This window comes from Anguilla rostrata, chromosome 18, assembly GCF_018555375.3.
Source record: "Anguilla rostrata isolate EN2019 chromosome 18, ASM1855537v3, whole genome shotgun sequence".
In the NCBI taxonomy this organism is placed as follows: Eukaryota; Metazoa; Chordata; class Actinopteri; order Anguilliformes; family Anguillidae; genus Anguilla; species Anguilla rostrata.
Window position 1 is genome coordinate 2,327,879 of NC_057950.1, and position 18,089 is coordinate 2,345,967.

Below are 18,089 nucleotides of genomic sequence, written 5' to 3' on the forward strand. Positions count from 1 at the left end.
ACACACACACACACACACAAACACAACACACACACACAAGCACGACAGGGTACGTCCTCTGGCAAAAGTGTGGCCTGAATGTTACTGGGTTCCAGAACTGTCTACCCGTAAAGAAATGAAACCATTTTAATGGAGCCTTTTTAAAACTGTGCAGGTGCTGGCCCTGTTTGAGACCAGGCCCACAGGCTCTCCTGTCCCGTCTCCTGGTTCCGTCCAAACCCCCACCCCCCATCCGAAAATGAGCGTTGAGTCAGGAACCCACGCACCCCCCCCCCCCCCACCGCTCCCGGCTAGGCGGGAGGCGTTTAAGAGAGCACAGATTAAATGGGTCTTTAGGTATTCACTGGCATAACATGACACTACTACTTCTGCAAGTGGTGTGTATGTGTGTGTGCGTCTGAGTGTGCGTGTGTGTATGTGCGTGTGTGAGACGACATTGTGGCCTCTTGGTGCCTTCATGTGACATGCGTGTCGTGATATGCGCGCAGCGTGGCGTGCATGCGCGTGTCGTGTGCGTATCTGTGTGTGATGATGCCGTGATGTGTGTGTGTGACAGACGAAGCCACCGTGGCCCTCCATTGGCTCACCCAGGGCCCACTCGGTCTGCAGTGATTTGTGTCGTGTGAAACCGCCGCTGCAAGGTTAGCGAGACGCGCAGCAGCAGCACAGCAGCACAGCCAAGGACACAGCAGCCCTGCGGCGGCTCGGCTAGCACAGGAGTAACAGCGTCAATTAGGATTAGTCTCTCTAACCTGCAGCGCTGTGCACCCACACGCAGATACATACACATACACACATACTGTACACACACACACCCACACAAACACACATACACACACACACTCAAACACACATACACACCCACACAAACACACACACACCACACAAACACACACACACACCCACACAAACACACATACACACACACTCAAACACACATACACACACACACACTCAAACACACACAGACACACTCAAACACACACACTCACGCGCACGCACAAACACACACACACATGCAGTAAGCAAGTTATGCCAGTAAATACCAAAAGACTTCAGATGTCTTTTGTTGTCCTCACTGTAATGAACTGCATTGTTTACAGGTGCTATTTATTTTCAATCACGGTTACTAATTACTAAGCACAGAATTCACAAAGGACAAATAATTTGATTATGACTACACTCTCCTAATATATGTAACATAGCGTGTTGTTTTCAAGCTAATAATTATGGCGTCCATTTTGAGCACCAGCGGTAAAAGGGTATGGGGGGCAGTCAGCGAAGTGTAATTTCCCTTTGTTTGGTTTCTTCAGCATCAATAGCTCAGTTACCACCACCGGTTCCGTTCTGCTTAATAACAATATTCCAGGCGATGTGCAGTTAACCGTCTCAAGAAGTGGTGGTGGTGGTAGGTCACCGAGTCATGGTGAGAAACAGCGCCCCCTTGAGGAAAGGGAAAGGATCTGTTCTCTAATCCGCGTTTTTTTTAGATGAGAGGCTGGGTAATGAAACGCTTTAATGGCTTTGGGGAGTGCGTCTGCGGCCGGTTACACTCACAGCCTCTCATTACGCAGCTCCGTAACCAAGGGAGCCGTAAAGAGCCTATCAGTGACCTAACCCAGCCCAAATGTCATTTGTGAATACCCCGGCCCCAACGCAATCAACACTCGTCCTTAAAATTTGACTTACAAATAAATACAAGTGTAACTTTTTCCTATTAAAAATAAAAATAAAAAAATACACGGCTTGCCAAGTTAATTTTATGCTGCTGGCTGAAGTCAAACGCGGTGCCACAGCGAAGGAGGCTTGTTTTTTTTTAATTGCGTGTCAGAATGAAGGACAGGTGTTGATTGAACGAGGCCCTTGTCTCCCTATTAAGAGACCGCGCTCCTCAACCGCCACAAACACACAGCGCATCTTCACCAACAGACGCACGCGGCCACTTTATGAAACAATCGCTTATGAATTCAGAAGCAAATGCACTGATTACTGTGTGACTCTTGTTCAGTATTTGTGCATGTTTTTTTTTAATGATTGTTTGCATTGGCTGATAGAGTGCATTTTTTTTTACCAAAATGTTTTTTTACGCCATATTACAGATACCCATTTAAATTGTGGGCAGAATTAAGGACGGAAATTGATAAGATACTGTTACTGTCCTGAGACCAGCATGGGGTGTGAGCCTAGCAGTCTGAGAGCAGCACTGCTGAATGTGCTGTCAGTATCTCATAAGACTACAGACGAAGCACCAGATTAGGTTAAAGGTCTGATTTTTTTATCTTTCCCTGGGACCTACTGCAGTTTCGTGGATGGTACAGGGCAGCTGTGGGGCATTCGTGACAGTCGTCAATACAGATTGGCAGCGAAGCAAACTCCATTTCCCATAATTCCATTTTTCTACATCCTCCACAGACAGGCTTGCGTCCAGATTTGCCCATGTGTAAAAAAGTGGAACAGGGCCTTCTTGGCTAAACTTACAGAGCTTACAGAAGATTCAGGTCATGCACATTAATCTTACTGATGGCTACATTAGAAGTCACAGAATTTCCCTTGAAATCGAGGCCTAATAATTTCATTTTATTGCAAAGGATTTTGGGAGATTAGGCCAGCATCGAAGCCACAAGCAAGAAACTCCAAGCTACAAGTTTCAAGGTGACTCCCACAAACTTACTGGGAACGACTCGTTCTAAATTTTTATTTTATTCGTTTACCAATACTTTAATGTCTGTGAGGCGCATTTTCAGCTTGGCGCTAAGCAGTGACTCATCATATCACATGGTCTCAAACAGCTGCTCATCACCAGCAGGGCAGTGAAATTTTATTCCACGTTTACAGTGATATCTCTGAGCATTATCTGTCCTTTGGCTCTAGATAGCAGCATCTCTGTTTCATTAAACCTCTGACTGTTGGTTTATTCATAACTTGTCCCCGTTTTTATTTGTAAGTTATGCACATCTGAAGCTATGAAAGAAACGTGTGGCTGACAAGTGTGGTTTTAGCTGATATGTAAAACTTTCCAGATAGCGAGAAATTGAAATGGTGTTTTTTTTTTCTTTATCATCAGAGTGAACTGAAAAAAAAAAAAAAAAACATTTCAGTGGAGTCCAGTCAGGGTTTTCATGTTCTAAATATTCTGTTTAGTTGTAAAATCTCAAACAAATGTTTCTACTCTGCAGGAATATTTTACTCTTCACAATTCTCAATACGTTGCGAAAGGTTCTGTGTACAGAATGTCTGACATTTTACGTGAACTTGTCAAATCAGTGAGGGAATGAAGACACCCGTTAGCCCAAAGTGGTGTTAACACATAGCGATGTTCCAGTAAACAAGTATAAACAGTACCTTATTTGCTAAAAGTGTTATCTTTTTCACAAAAGGAAACAAATGATCAATGGACTGCATTTATATAGTGCTTTCATCCAAAGCGCTTTACAATTGATGCCTCGCATTCACCAGAGCAATTAGGGGTTAGGTGTCTTGCTCAGGGACACTTTGACACGCCCTGGGCAGGAGATCGAACCGGCAACCCTCCGACTGCTAGACAACCGCTCTCACCTCCTGAGCTATGTCACCCCCCGGAAACAGTTTGGAGAAGACAAATAGGACACTTGCCCTTATCTGTCAGTTAAACAACAGTAATTCAGGCTAACGTCACTGTCACTGTATGTCCATGTGTCTATTTACCTGTCAGCCAGCATATAAAATAGGGAGTCTGTCTATATCAGGGGTGTCCAATCTTATCCGAAAAGGGCCGGTGTGGGTGCAGGTTTTTGTTCTTGCCGAGCACTATGACACCGGATTCTATTTATCAAGGTCCTGATTGAAGACCAGGATCAGTTAATTAGTTGAATCAGGTGTCGTAATGCTGGGCTGAGACAAATACCTGCACCCACACCGGCCCTTTTCGGATAAGATTGGACACCCCTGATCAATATATATTTATCCATCTGCCTATCACTCAGTCAGTTAGTCTGTCTGTCTGTCTGTCCAGAGGCTGTGAGGGGTTTTGACTCTGCTCCAAAGCCCCATGATTCAGGCGGCAGTTATCTGTCATTTATTCCATGGGAAGATGGATTTTTTTGAGCCGGTGTCTCTGGGGTGCTCTTCGGCGGCAGCCTCTAAATTATCTGAGTGTTATCGCTCGGTGCACTTCCTCTGTCGGTGATTCGGTAAACCCAGCCGGGCCAGAGCCCCGGGCCTCCAGAACACACTCTGGGGCGGTAACCTGTTAGCTTTTAGAGGAGATGAGACGATAGCCGAAACCGCCACGCTAACAAAAACTGCCACGCTCTAACACAAACCTGCGCGCTAACACAAGCCGCACACTAACACAAACTGGCACACTGCCACAAATCGCTACGCTAACACAAACCTGCGCGCTAACATAAACCGTGCGCTAACACAAACCTGCGCGCTAACAAAAACAACACGTGCTAACACAAACCATCACGCTAGCACAAATCTGCACGCTAACAAAAACAACGTGTGCTAACACAAACCATCACACTAGCACAAACCTGCGCACTAACAAAAGCAACACGTGCTAACACAAACCGTCACGCTAGCACAAACCTGCACGCTAACAAAAACAACACGTGCTAACACAAACCGTCACACTAGCACAAACCTGCACGCTAACAAAAACAATGTGTGCTAACACAAACCGTCACGCTAGCACAAACCTGCACGCTAACACAAACCGCAGCTGTAAGCCTGGACGTGAAATTCTGCCGGTGAGAACGATGAAGGTGAGCGAGCAAACGGGACGGAAATCAGGGAGGATTAAACAGAGGGGACTCTGGGAAATTAAAGCATGGTGAATAAACATGCTGTGGGTCTGCATCAGCTCAAAATGTTGCCTGTGTACCATGGCCTTAATGACTGTGAAGCCATTGAGCATCATCTTTAATGGCATTAAAGCAACCTCCCGGTCACTTATCATGATCCTTACTGGAAACAAATGAATTATTGCTGACAAACCCATGTACTGTACCGTCTCCAGTCCTCTTAGCCCTGGAAAAATTTCTAAAATTGAATTTAAAAAGCGTGAGAAGAATGCATAAACTAGGACAATAGTCTATGTCATAAAATATTAAAGCATGAGTCTGGAATAGAAGGTGGTACAAGGGTTAGCCACGATGACTCAGCCAGACCGGATGCACTTAGACACCATCTACTGTAAGGCTTCTTTCTGAGCCAGGGAAAGCACTGAACTTGCGGACTTTTTACACAGTCCCGTCCGCGGCACTGTGAGCCACAGATTAAATATGAGCTGGCTGTGGGGCGTGCGAGTGAATAAAACCAAACTCATCTCTATTAATGAGGCCGGACCAAGAAGTCTCTCTCTCAGATGATGAGTGTGCGTTTCAAATCTTTTAGAAACTTTCATCGAACGTTAGTGTGGTACCGCTCATCGGCAGTAACAGTTAAGCTAGTTTGCGCTAATTAAGAACACTGAAAGTTATTTTCGTCCGGTGGAATACGAGGGAGAAGTAACCCCCATGGAAGCAAATGAACACTGGTACATGAGGAGGAGACCTGTTTCACAGACTGGATGAAACCTGGGAACCCCCTGCCAAGCACTGATAACTTCAGCTCTGCATGCAGTAGGGTAAAAAAAAAGTTTTGCTGATTAAAACATAACTTTTATTACTGGTAATTCTGAACATGTTTCTGTCAGTGGGGGGGGGAAGGACAAATTGCATACGTAGTTTGTGCTCCTCCATTTTGCTGTGTGTTCCTAAAATGTCCAGATCAGGAGCACCACTGCACCCTGACACAAAAAGCATAGAACTGTAGAACCCCTGTGACACTCTTATGGGACAAGGCGGGAATCGGGTTGGGGATACGGGGTACACTAACCCTGGCTGTACGGGAGGGAGCGGGCATGGGGTTGGTGAGATGGGCACTCTAACACTGGCTCTAGGGGAGGGAGCGGGCACGAGATTGGGCAGACGGGGGGAACTCTAACGCTGGCTCTCCCTCCTCCCTCCCCTTAGGGCACGGCTGCCAGTCGTGTGCGCTACAGGGTGGACCTGGACCAGTTTCCCTACAGTGGCAGCATTTTCGACGTGGAGGCAGATTCCGGAAGGGTGGTCACCCGGGTCAATCTCAACGAGGAGCCCAGCGTGACCTTCAGGGTAAGCGCGACCGCCAGGCATCCCCGACTCACCCCTTTAAAAAAAAACTAACAAAATAAATGAAAAAAAATGAATAAAGAAATGGGCCAGGGGCACAGAAGCTTCTGGTGAAGCATAACTGAGTGGAGTGTGAGGCTGAACCGACAGGAAGTGGGGTCGTTGAGAAGCGTCAGTATACAACCGATCACATTCACGTCAACGGGTTTCCTCCCCGGCGCAGATGCTAGTGCTTCGATGCGTTTTATCCTCTACAAACGGCCATTTTCTCTTCCGTTTTATGTCGTTTGTTTTTGTTTTTTTTCCTGTTCTCTGACAGCTGGTCATCATCGCCTACGACGACGGGGACCCCGTGAAGCTGAACAGGACCGTTGTCGAAATCACCGTTCTTCAGCCTTCTGTGATCCCCATATTCACCCAGGAGGAGTACAGGTACAGAGACATTTAGGATAATGGGAAGGTTGACCTTTCACCTTTCACCTGTCTCCCTGACCCCAGATGACGAATCAGATCAATTTATAAGGAGGTCCACAGAAACCCTGATTTATGCAACAGCTTCTCCATTATGTCTGTTTTGCAGAGGGGGGAGGGGGAGAAAGGGGTTACATAACTGTGTCTAGTTCTATTTTGCTCAATCCTCAGAACTCTTAAAGGCAGCTCTTAAAGACAGCTTTTTTTTTCTGTGGACCTTCATCTCATACGATTCAGGTCTTCATTTGTACCTGAGTAATCTCCTCTGAGTTTATATGCTAATGTGGATAAGGGAGGCCGCGGCGAAACTGAAGTGAAATTTAGGCAGAGACCATTTTAGGTACAATAATAAAAGTGTCAGAGAATTATGTACTCTGTTTCCCAGAATCCCCAGTGAGGGACATTTATAAATAATGTATTATGACTCAAAGCAATGTGCAGAGAATGTACAATGTGGTTTCCTCAGGGGACTGAGTGGGCTAATTTTAAGTTTGTTAATGACCTGCATAAGCTAAATTGGATGTTTGATGTCTTATACCCAGGAATAATCAAATCTACCCTCTTGGTCTCTGTAGGTAGTTACAAATGTGCAATTCTGGAGTGTTTAAGAAGGCTTTAATCTTGAATATAATTTATTTTACACAATAACATTATTTGAGTTTGCCATACAAACAAAATTAGCTTATTATTAAATATGCTGATTTGTACTTTGTGAATATTACATTGCAATGTGCAATTTGGCTTTCGTTGTTGCGGCCTTCTGAAGTTCTGTTGTGGTCTGAAGTCCTGTAAGAGCTCTGGAAGGCCTTATTAATTGAGCACTTCAGCAGTGAAATGCCGTTTCAGACAGGAAGAGCAGAGAGAGCATACTGTCCTAGTGGCAGCCATGACACATAAAGCACCTGGTCCTGCCCTGTAATTGAAGCAGAGCTGCATTTGTCTCCGCACCACTGGGGACACCTCCTCCCAAGCCCCCCCCCCATTTCAAAGGAGATGGTTAAGTATCAGCTAAGCCCCCCCCCCCCCCCCCCCCCCATAGACAAATGCGCGCTGTCCCTTTAAAAACCAATCTTATCGGTTGATGTATCGGCGGGACGTGGGCGGAAACATGGGGGGGGGGGGGGATGATGGCTCTCAGATTAGGCGCCGCTGACTGAACAGCTTGTCCTACACGGCGGCGGAAGGTCGCGGCGATGATAACAGGGTGGGGGGGGGGGATTGGGGGGATGGGGGGGGTCGGCACGGGAACGACGCCGTTTATCGAACGCCGCGGCGCCGGCGGGAGCTAGCGGTTGCCTGCGGACGCATTACCCAGGCGCTGCCTCTCCAGTCCGCGGCGGGAATACCGCTACAGTCCGCCTCCTGACCCCGAGGATGGACTGCCGCTCCTCCTCCCCGTCCGATTGCCCCTGACAGATTGTACGCTGGGAACCCCTCAGATATCCCAAACCTAATCAGACACCGCAGAGCCTGTCCTGGGTGTATCGTCAACTCGTTTACTGTAACCGATGGGAAATCCAAACGCATAACTCAGTTCTGGAAAGCTTATGAAATCCAACACCAATAAGCTTACAGTTACGGCCTAATATGGCATTGCGTCTGTAACGCTAAGAGTAACCCGACTGCGAGGTGTCGTTCCTGAATGGAGTAAGCCGGCAGGATAGCTGCACTGGATGACATTAGCGCTGTGCTCCTGTAGCTCACCAATAAAGGTGAATGAATGGAACGCGAGCAGTATAACTAAAAATACTGTGCACGCACAGCTAACAAATCTCACAGATCAGTCCCTGTGCACACACCCCTAACAGACCAGTACATGTGCACACACTGCTAAACATGCCCAGCAGACCAGTCCCTGTGCACACACCGCTAACAAGGCTAACAGACCAGTCCCTGTGCACACACCACTAACAAGGCTAACAGACCAGTCCCTGTGTACACACCGCTAACAAGGCTAACAGACCAGTCCCTGTGCACACACCTCTAACAAGGCTAACAGACTAGTCCCTGTGTACACACCGCTAAGGAGGCTAGCAGACCAGTCCCTCTGCACACACTGCTAATGAGGCTAGCAGACCAGTCCCTGTGCACACACCTCTAACAAGGCTAACAGACTAGTCCCTGTGTACACACCGCTAATGAGGCTAGCAGACCAGTCCCTGTGCACACATTGCTAAGGAGGCTAGCAGACCAGTCCCTGTGAACCCACCGCTAAGGAGGCTAGCAGACCAGTCCCTGTGCACACATTGCTAAACATGCCCAGCAGACCAGTCTCTCTGCACACACTGCTAATGAGGCTAATTGAACTGTCCCTGTGCACACACCGCTTACCAGCCCAACAGACCAGTCCCTGAACTGTAGAAATGGCTGCCCCAAACTCTACTTCATTTGGGTGATTCACCGTTTTTAAACACCTCTATGCTTTTGGCAGATAATTTGTTATTCTGAGCCGTGTAAATATAGTGGTTAGGGCACTGGGTCTGTTGCTCAGAGATTGCAGGTTCAAATCCTGGGTGTGCCGCTACTGTTATACCCTTGAGTAAGGTGCTTAACGTGGATTACTTCAGTAAATATCCAGCCATATAAATGGAGTATATATTTTAAAAGTACCCAACTGTAAATGCAGATATGAGTGGAAATAGTTGGTGTTTATGTCACAGAGGTCAGTTGCCATGGCTTCCTGTTTCTCAGGTCTCATGACCAGCTATAAGCAAAGTGTCATAGCAAGCTGCTCCCAAGAACCCCAAGCTCCCAAGCTGTAAGAACCAATTGAAAAGGTTGTTGTAATGGTGTAAGTCTATGCTTGGGGTGTCCAGATCCCAAAAGAGCTAGGGTTTTTTTTTTTCAAGCCCATCACTAAAACACCTGACCTTCTCGGGGTAAAATTTGCCACACCTGTGGAGGCTGAATTTTTATGTGAGTTGATCCAAGGTGTCATAATCTTTTGATGGCTTAATAAGTGGCTTCAGAAAGTCCTGTATCAACCTCTTGGTGTTTCAGGAACGGAAAAACAAGTTTAATCTGGCCGTGGAATCATCGGCTTTGAATAATTAATGAAGCGCTGAGTCACAGAAGCAGTCAGCTGACCCTGAGGCTCTTCAGAACCGGACCCATGGTCACGCCCCTGTGTTTTAATGCTGCTGCATGACTGCTGTCACCTCAGATCAGCCTATTCCAGAGCAGTGCCGGCCTTGCCTAGTCTTCAAGGGCCCCCCCTCCCAACCCAGCACTATAAATAATATATATCCTAGAATAATTAGGGCACCCCCTGGTGGCTGTGGGGCCCTTAAACAGCCTCTTATGTTGCTTGCTGGTTCGGCTCAGCTCTGTCTGGGAGACGTCCGTCACTTTGGATGCGGAGGGAGGAGATTAGAGGGGCTCAAAGACCAGGCACAGTGGGGATGGCATTACTCTCAGGGAGGGAAAACTGGCGAAACCTCGCCAGAATATCCTCAATATTCATCTCATATTCATATATAATCACAATCATATTCTTCTGCAATGCAGTATGATGTTTTATTCTCCTTCAGTGATGTTTTTTTGTGAAGTATAATTGCGCACACCACTGTGGAACATTACACTTCCATTTCTGCAGAATGTTCCGTGCTGGGTGTGGAAAAAAGCGATTTGACTGGGTCGTCACTCAGTAGAGCGAATAACACTGCTGTGTGACATTTGCAGCTACATCCAACATACTGATGCGCTCTATGGTACAAGCAGGTGGGGTCAGGGGGTTGTCAGCAATGTAAGAGCGGAGAAAATGGCTGCTCAGGAGGAATCTTAGCATTTCTCCAACGGTATAATTTCCTCAGCAGGAACGTTAGGCTTCAAGAACTTTACGACTCTCTGGCCGGGGATGGCAGCCCTGGAAAAGGTTACCTCCCCGGAAACATTTCTGCTCATTTCGCTGCGAAAAAGCCAGTAGCCACATTTTACAACTGCTGGGAGGAGACCAGCGCGCGCACAGTCCCAGCCAATTAGCTCACCCCTGCTGCTCGCTTGTGGAATTCACAAATGTTATTAATTAAATAAATGTAAAAAAATCATTAAAACCTGCTTCCTGGAAAGAATCTTTACCTCTTACCTCGTAATTAGCTTAGGAGCACAGGTCCAATTTTCATTATGTGAGCTGATACTAATGAGATTATAGTTTCGTAATCAAATTTTTATAATCAAATTAGTAAGGTGAGGTGTTTATAGCTTTTCAGAGAATGGTTGTTGGAACATGTTAATGGGAGGTGCAACCTAAATAGATTCCATAAACGAGTACATTATAGACAATGTGTCATAGAGGATTACAGGGGCCCTAGGAGACTGTTGTCTTCCTGGCTTGTTTTTGGTAATAGTTGCACTCTTTAACTCTGTTTGCATCACAATTTCCTCTCGGTGGGGAGGTTTTCAAGGGTCATCAGCTGTGTTTTTTTTTCTTTTCTTTTTTTCGTGCGAGTAAACAGCCAGTTTTGATCAGCTGGACAGGGAGAGCGTGTGGCTGTGGAAAGGCTGTATCGCGCAGCGAAGGCTCTGCGTCTGTAATTAGCCTCGCCAGGGTAGCGCACCTGCAACGTTAGCATGAGTGCTAGCGCATCGCGGTTCAGTCTCTGGGCTGCAGGCTAGCGCAAACGCACACACACACACACACACAACACACGCTCACACACACACACACACACACACACACACAACGCTCACACACACACACCGCTCACACGGCGAGCCGTGTTTCAGCGCGCTATTCACTGAGCGCTGCTAGCTGCTAGCCGCCTCGTACCTTGACTCAATTAAGGGAAGTGGATTAACCAATAAGATGGGGTGTTTGGTGTGTGTGTGTGTGTGTGTGTGTGCGTGCGGGGGGAGGGGTGGAGGGTTTGTTTTTAATGAATATATGGGGATAATATAATTATTAAATATACTTTAAACACCTCATATTGGCATTTCTGATCGTATTAATGTAAAAAGTGCATTCAGCAGTCAAAAACTGTTTTATTATTGTTATTATTATTATTATTATTATGTATGCATGGGTCTGGGCCTTTCTGTGTGGTGTGTGGGCCCTGCGATAGATTTGGCGGCCTATGCAGGGTGTATTCCTGCCTCTTGCCCAATGCCTCTCTCCAGCACTCCCTGCGAACCTGCCCAGGATAAACAGGTAGAGATGTATATGTATGCGTTTCGGGCGATATTACTGTGAGTCTCTCAGCAGGCAGATCATTCGACTGTGGATCCATTTAAAGGAGGACCAAGGGCACGAGCTCACACGTGTTCCAGCAGATGTGCTTTTTTTGCACAGCTATTCAGGCTTTGTTCAGGGAAGAGTACTGTTCCTTTCCTACCATAATAGTGAGTGTCTGGGGGTGTTTTTGTGTGTGTAGAATACACTGGGATTTGCGTTACTGTCCTTGGTTACCCTTGTGCTGTTAGCTTGTCCTGCTGTGCAATGTGCAGAAGGCATTCTCTGTCAGTGAAAATACTGACAAATCAAAGCATCTTAGACGTCTCTGAATATGAATGCTTTTACTGTTTGGTTTTGTTATTTTTATGACATGTAGCATACTAGTTTTTTTTTTTTTGGATAGTTTTGAGATTTCCCCAAAGCATTGTGCCTCTCTTGGAAATAATGGCTATCCATCAGAGCAGTTTGCTCGTTCGTTCGAAATTTGAAAGTGTTGGGAACGACGAATCCAGCATTTTTATGCAGATTAGATTGTTATACCATTATGGCGGGGGTAAGAGGGAGTTCGTATGGCAGTTTTAGGGGAAGAATATGCATATTGAGGTCTGTTTGCTGGTACAATGAAGTACAACAATCAGCTGAAAAAAAAGGCTAATTTCTCTACTGCAGAATTGCTTTACAGAAGCTGGTAGAAAATGCACCCGGCTTGTTTTGGAAATGCACACAGCAGGCATTCTGTGCACCTAAAGGTGTAACTGAAAATCACATTTGCATGCGTGAGCTCATACTTTACCAGTATACCAGCTCCGCAACCATGACTATTTCGTACCGAGACGCATTACAGCCTTCAGCTGAAGTAAAGCCTTCAGCTTCATTTCCATTCCTTTTCCTTGCATGAAATGCATGCTATCAGAATATCATTTTTTTCTGAATGTCACCACCTGTTCTGATCTTTTTTTCCTCCCCCAGTTGTGTTTGCTTGAAACGATTTTGTGTTGAAATCAAAAGTAGTTTGACAGTCCTGGCTTTGGCCGATTGCTTGTTGAAAGTTTGTCCATCACCATTTTCCTTAGCTAGCAAGCGGTTGATATGAAAGGATGTTTTGCATGCAGGTAATACTGTGAAGTAGCCACGCTATCCTTATATGGCTCCATATAAGCTCAATTTCCAATGCGGGCAGCACTGCTTGTGTTATAACGAAAACATCTATGTAAGTGCGAGAACATTTCTCAACCCATTATCTGTTTCCTTTTTCTCTGGATAACAGTGACTACACGATGCATTTAAATCGATAAAATTTCACATTACAATGATGATTTTTCTAAAAATCTGAACTTTGCCAGCGAACTTCAAAGCATTACCATTATTATATTAATCATACCTATTAATGTGTTAATGAGTACAACCCTAACATGTAGAGCAGTAAGACCCCACAAATCCGGCCGTGGTGGGGCTGGAGGGGAGCTGCGTCAGATGAACCCGTCAAAATGCAAATTAAACCTGGCAGCTGATGTCATTAAAAAATGAGAACATGCGAAACTGCTTCGCTCCCGTGTTTTCCTGCTTTCACAGCATAGTGGGTATAGATAATCAGTCACGTATGGCAGGGAGGGTTCAGAGGCCCCACTTTGCACCAACGAGCGCAGGCGTGGACAGGCTGTCGGTAGGCCGCACTGCGCAAAAATGTGGACCTCTGCCAGGCTGTCAGTCTCGATCGGAAACGTCCATTAACATTTGGATGGGGCATCGGGTAATAATCAGGTAGTTTACTTACGCGGGAGGCTACTGTATCTGTACTAAGTGTGTAGACAGAAGGAGAAAATGCATGCCTGGGCACAAAGGGCACTTTCATGCTGAGACTTTATGAAATATCTTTGTTGTCTTGTGTAGGGAAACCCTTGTGCAGTCCTCAGTCAGCCGAACAAACTTGGCCGTCGAGCTGGCAGACCGTTGTGTACAGACCCTGACACCTCGCATGAAAATATCGATTACCTGGACTCCTTAATCAATACGGGCCCGGAGACTCTGTAGGAGCCCAGTGCTCTTAGCACTTCTCTTTTACTAAAAGGAAAAGACCACTCCAGAGTGGTGAGGTAGAAGAGGCTAATATGCAGGTTGACGCTGACGTTGCCTGTGGTCTGTAAGCGCCTGCATTTGAAAACGCGACAGAATGTTAAATGCAGAGCTGTGTGGCGGACTTCCCCCCCCCCCCCCCCCCCCTCTTCACCGTCTGCTCGCCCCCACCCTGGGCACTCGAGAAGCGCTGGAAAAAGAGCGGGAGAAAGGAGTGCTCAGTGCTGCCTTCACAAACTCTGACTGACCTTTGACCCTCGTTTCTTTCGGAGAAACAGCAGGGCGAAGGAGAGGCCGGCCGCCCGCCGTCTGTGCGGGCTCTTGGATAACCAGGTCATCGGCGCACGCTGAAATGGCGGAGAAGGGCTTCTCTGCCCCGGAGACCCGGCCCTGCCCCGGAGATCTCCTTTTAGCCAGGCGTGGGCGTCGCTCCACCTGAATAGCCAATCACGCGAGGCCATCAGCCAACCACTCACCGCTCCACCTGAATGACCAATCACAGGTCACAGAAAGCCATCTCGGATCAAAAATAAATAAATAATTTTCTGTTTATTTTTGTGTACATTACAAGTGATAGATTTCGCCCTGCGATAGAGTATTCCTGACTTTCGCCCAGTGCATGCTGGGATAGGCTCCAGCACCCCCTGACCAGGATAATGGATGGACGCGGTGATTAAATGGCTATCACACCAAGCCTTGTTTCTTGGCTCCAAAGCAGTTTTAAGGCTGAAAGGGAAACAGACCTTGTGACTCGGTGGAAGCAGTGTTGCGGACACATGGGGCAAGAGGAGGAGAGAAAAGCAGATGGTAAACAGGTAAACAGCAGATGGGAGGAGGTCATAAAAACAGAACAATAACCCAAAAACTAAAAACAGCTATGCTATAACAGGTTGGGCAGCTTATTGTGTTGAAAAGTATCATCTCATTTTAAGTCTAAGTCTTTTTAAGTCTTTTCACTTTTTTTAAAAATTGAGTTATAACTACGTATTCCATTTTTATAAGTTTAGAGTGCTCAATTTGTTTGGTAAGTCCGAATTTAATTTTCACAGCATACTTTGTTAGAGAGAGTTGGAGAGTCAGAACGTGCAGTGGCTGTGTTTGTGAAGGACTGTCTATGATGGAAGGTCTGACAAATATAACCAGCAATCAGCTGCAGCTGTGTAATTTTCGTACATAGTTCTGCACCAATCAGCCGCAGCTGTGTAATTTTGTACATGGTTCTGCACCAATCAGCCCCAGCTGTGTCACCCTGTACACGGTCCAGGACCAATCATCCCAAGCTGTGTCATCCTGTGTGTGAGGCTGCTGCTGTCCATGGTCCTGAAGGCTTGTGGAGACTGAAGCAGCCAAAGGGGAGGAGCCACGCCTCTTTGCTCCATTTGGGCCGTAGAGAGGAATCAGTTTCCCTGACTACAGTGAAACAGCATCCACGATCTGCTGGTCTGAAAGGTTGTGTATCTGCCTTTAGACAGTCTTTTTTTGTCCAGTGTTGATGGTGCTTGGCCCACTGGAGTCTTCTTGTTAACAACGCAGTGTGTGTGTGTGTGTGTGTGTACATGTGTGTGTGCACGCAAGTGACGTGTGTTTGTGTGTAAATAGATAGAGCTCTTTTCTGACACCGGTTCCTTCAATAATCATCAGTTATCACTTGTCAGAAAGTTTTGTTGATTTAAGTATACCCTTACTGAATACTTTGAGTTTGCTCTGACCTCAACACTCCTGTCCAAAGCTTTCTGAGCTTGAAAAATGGGGTGCTTCTTCTCCTCTGTAACCTTATTTATTTATTTATTTATTTCACCTTTATTTAACCAGGATCAGCTCATTGAGATTCAAAATCTCTTTTTCAAGAGCGAGCTGGCCAAGACTGGCAGCAACAAATCAATTACACAAAGCTGGGACAGACAACCTTGAATGCTCTGTACCAGTAAGACCCACATGCTTCATATGCTGATGTTATTGTCAAAAAAAAAACAGTGTCTTATACCGTGTCTTTGAGCCAAACCTCGTCATTTGTAGTAACGTCTCCAGAATGCACTACCCCGTCCTACAGTCTACACTGATTTATCTGATTCATCTGACTTATCTGATTTATCTGATTTATCTGTGTCCATGCGAGGATTAGTCTCAATGCTAGTTGAGCATCTGAGCCCAAAAGGACGGTTAGCGCACATGGAAGACTTCACTGCAGTGTATGCTGTGGAGGACTGCATGCAAGCATTTCTCAGAAGGTTCTAGCTCACCGTATAAACCTACGAGATACTGCAGCTCATACCAACAGAAAAACCCCAGTACTGGGGAAAAAAGTGCAGTAAAATAGCATAGCCAAGCCAAATGTGGCATAAAATTGGTAGCATTCCGCAACACCTGTCTTAGTTTTATTTATTTATTTGTTTTCTTCTCATTGCTCCGTCTGACTGCAATTCTGTTGTGAATGTTCTGGAAGCCAGCCAGTCCAAAACACAAAGGTGTCTGCCTGTTAGTCTGCATCTGTTGTTTGCGGTGATTAAATTCCTTGGCCCGGCAGCTGCAGGATCCAGAGAACACAGCCCGCCCCCCCGCCCGCCCCCCCCCCCCCCTCCCCCCACAGTGAAGCCCACCTGTGGCTGTGGGCAAGACACGCAATCCCAGCTGCTTCAGGTGAATGCAAGAGCAGGAAGAGAGTTTATGGGAACGGGCAACTCGGTTCGACCTTCGGCTCGTCGCTTTGCCTGTAGGTGCAAAACCGGAGGAGGGGAGAGCCGTCTGTCCCATAAACACGTTTGTTTCGTAAGCGTTTAGTAGGGTAAAGCCGGCACGTACCCCCTCTTCAGTTTTATTCAGTCAGCATGTGACCTCTATAAAAACACGAGTCAAAGCAAGACGTTGCTCAAGCCTTTAGGAGTGGATAGACTGCACAGGCCTTTTTGGCGCTTTTGAAGGGCTCTGTCTTAATCAGCCCTGTCCCACGGCTTCTTGTGGCTTTTTTTTATTAGACCAGCAACGCTCGTTTGTCCTCCGTACTCCTTGACAGGTTTCTGAGACACAGAAGAGCTGGCGAGCTCATCGGCCCGCGTACACGGGTTGGTTTAGTGTAGCCTCCGGCTGAACGGGCTAATGATTATATGAAATATTTAGTCGAAACGCTGGGTAATTAAGCGGGTTCTCGACAGTGAGAAAGTCTGCTCGTTAAGGGTATGGATTTGCGCTGGCTCCTCGGCAGCTGGCAGACGGGGCATCTTTTCAGGCCCGTAATCCTCTCGCTCCGGCTCATGTGCCGCACAGGATTCACTGCGCGGTGTCAGCTGCGGTTTTTTTTTTACGGACGTGAAAAACAAAATGGCGGAATGCGATGGCTGACACATCATCAGTCTCAATCCCAGATGGTCTCTCGCTCGAGAGCAGCGAGTCTTCAGCCCGAGTTCAGTCGTTTACTGACGTGCCACCGGAGATTTCTCTGGCTTAAATCTTTGGTTAGACTCAGCAAACTTTGGTCAGTAGTGCTCATTACTGTAGGTTATGAGTATCCGAACCAACTCATAGCACCATAAAACATTGCATTACAGGCATTTAGCAGGCACTCTTACCCAGAGCAACTTACACAACTTTTTACACAGCATTGACATTGCATCCATTTACACAGCTGGATATATACTGAAGCAATGCAGGTTAAGTACTTTGCTCAAGAGTACAACAGAAGTGTCCTACTAGGGAATCAAACCTGGGAATCGAACCTGTGACCTTTGGGTTGCAAGACCAGCTCCTTTCCCATTATACTACATTATTAACAGAGGTTCCTGGTGCATGTTTGCTGGGCAGGAGAGACATCATACGTATCTTTTCATGAGATCTTCTGGGATTGTTGCAGTGTGGTACGGAACTATGAACCTACAATTGTGAGGGTGCAGAGAGTGACGTGTCTGCACAAACATGCAGGGGGGATAAGGATGCAGGTTGAGATGGGAGTATTGTTTGATGGGACAGGGGGAAGACTGGACTGGCTGTGGGTTTTGCAGTAGAATAGTAACGTGTGTGTTGGTTCTCTGTAAGTGACACGAATAACGGCCGTGTTTGTTTTGGCTGCTGTTAAACACCACAAGCACCACCGTCTGCCACATCACCTGTCTGCACCAGAGCCGTGAGCGGGGGTGAACTTTTAACTGCCAACTAGTGAAGGCTGTGTGAGGTCTGTCTAAGGACAGGTAACACACACCAGCACTTCACAGGTCGGGCTGAGGAAAAATGTGTCTGCTGTGTGGCCT

General features: G+C 46.7%; 1 protein-coding gene across 1 annotated transcript in view; it reads left to right on the forward strand.

Moving 5' to 3' along the window:
- Positions 1-18,089, forward strand: part of LOC135244743 (protocadherin-15-like) — a 187,824-nt gene that overhangs the window by 132,963 nt on the left and 36,772 nt on the right. The window contains exons 25-26 of the mRNA XM_064317270.1: positions 6,000-6,140; positions 6,457-6,569. Of these exons, the coding sequence (XP_064173340.1) occupies positions 6,000-6,140; positions 6,457-6,569 (254 nt within the window). The remainder of the gene's footprint in view (positions 1-5,999; positions 6,141-6,456; positions 6,570-18,089) is intronic.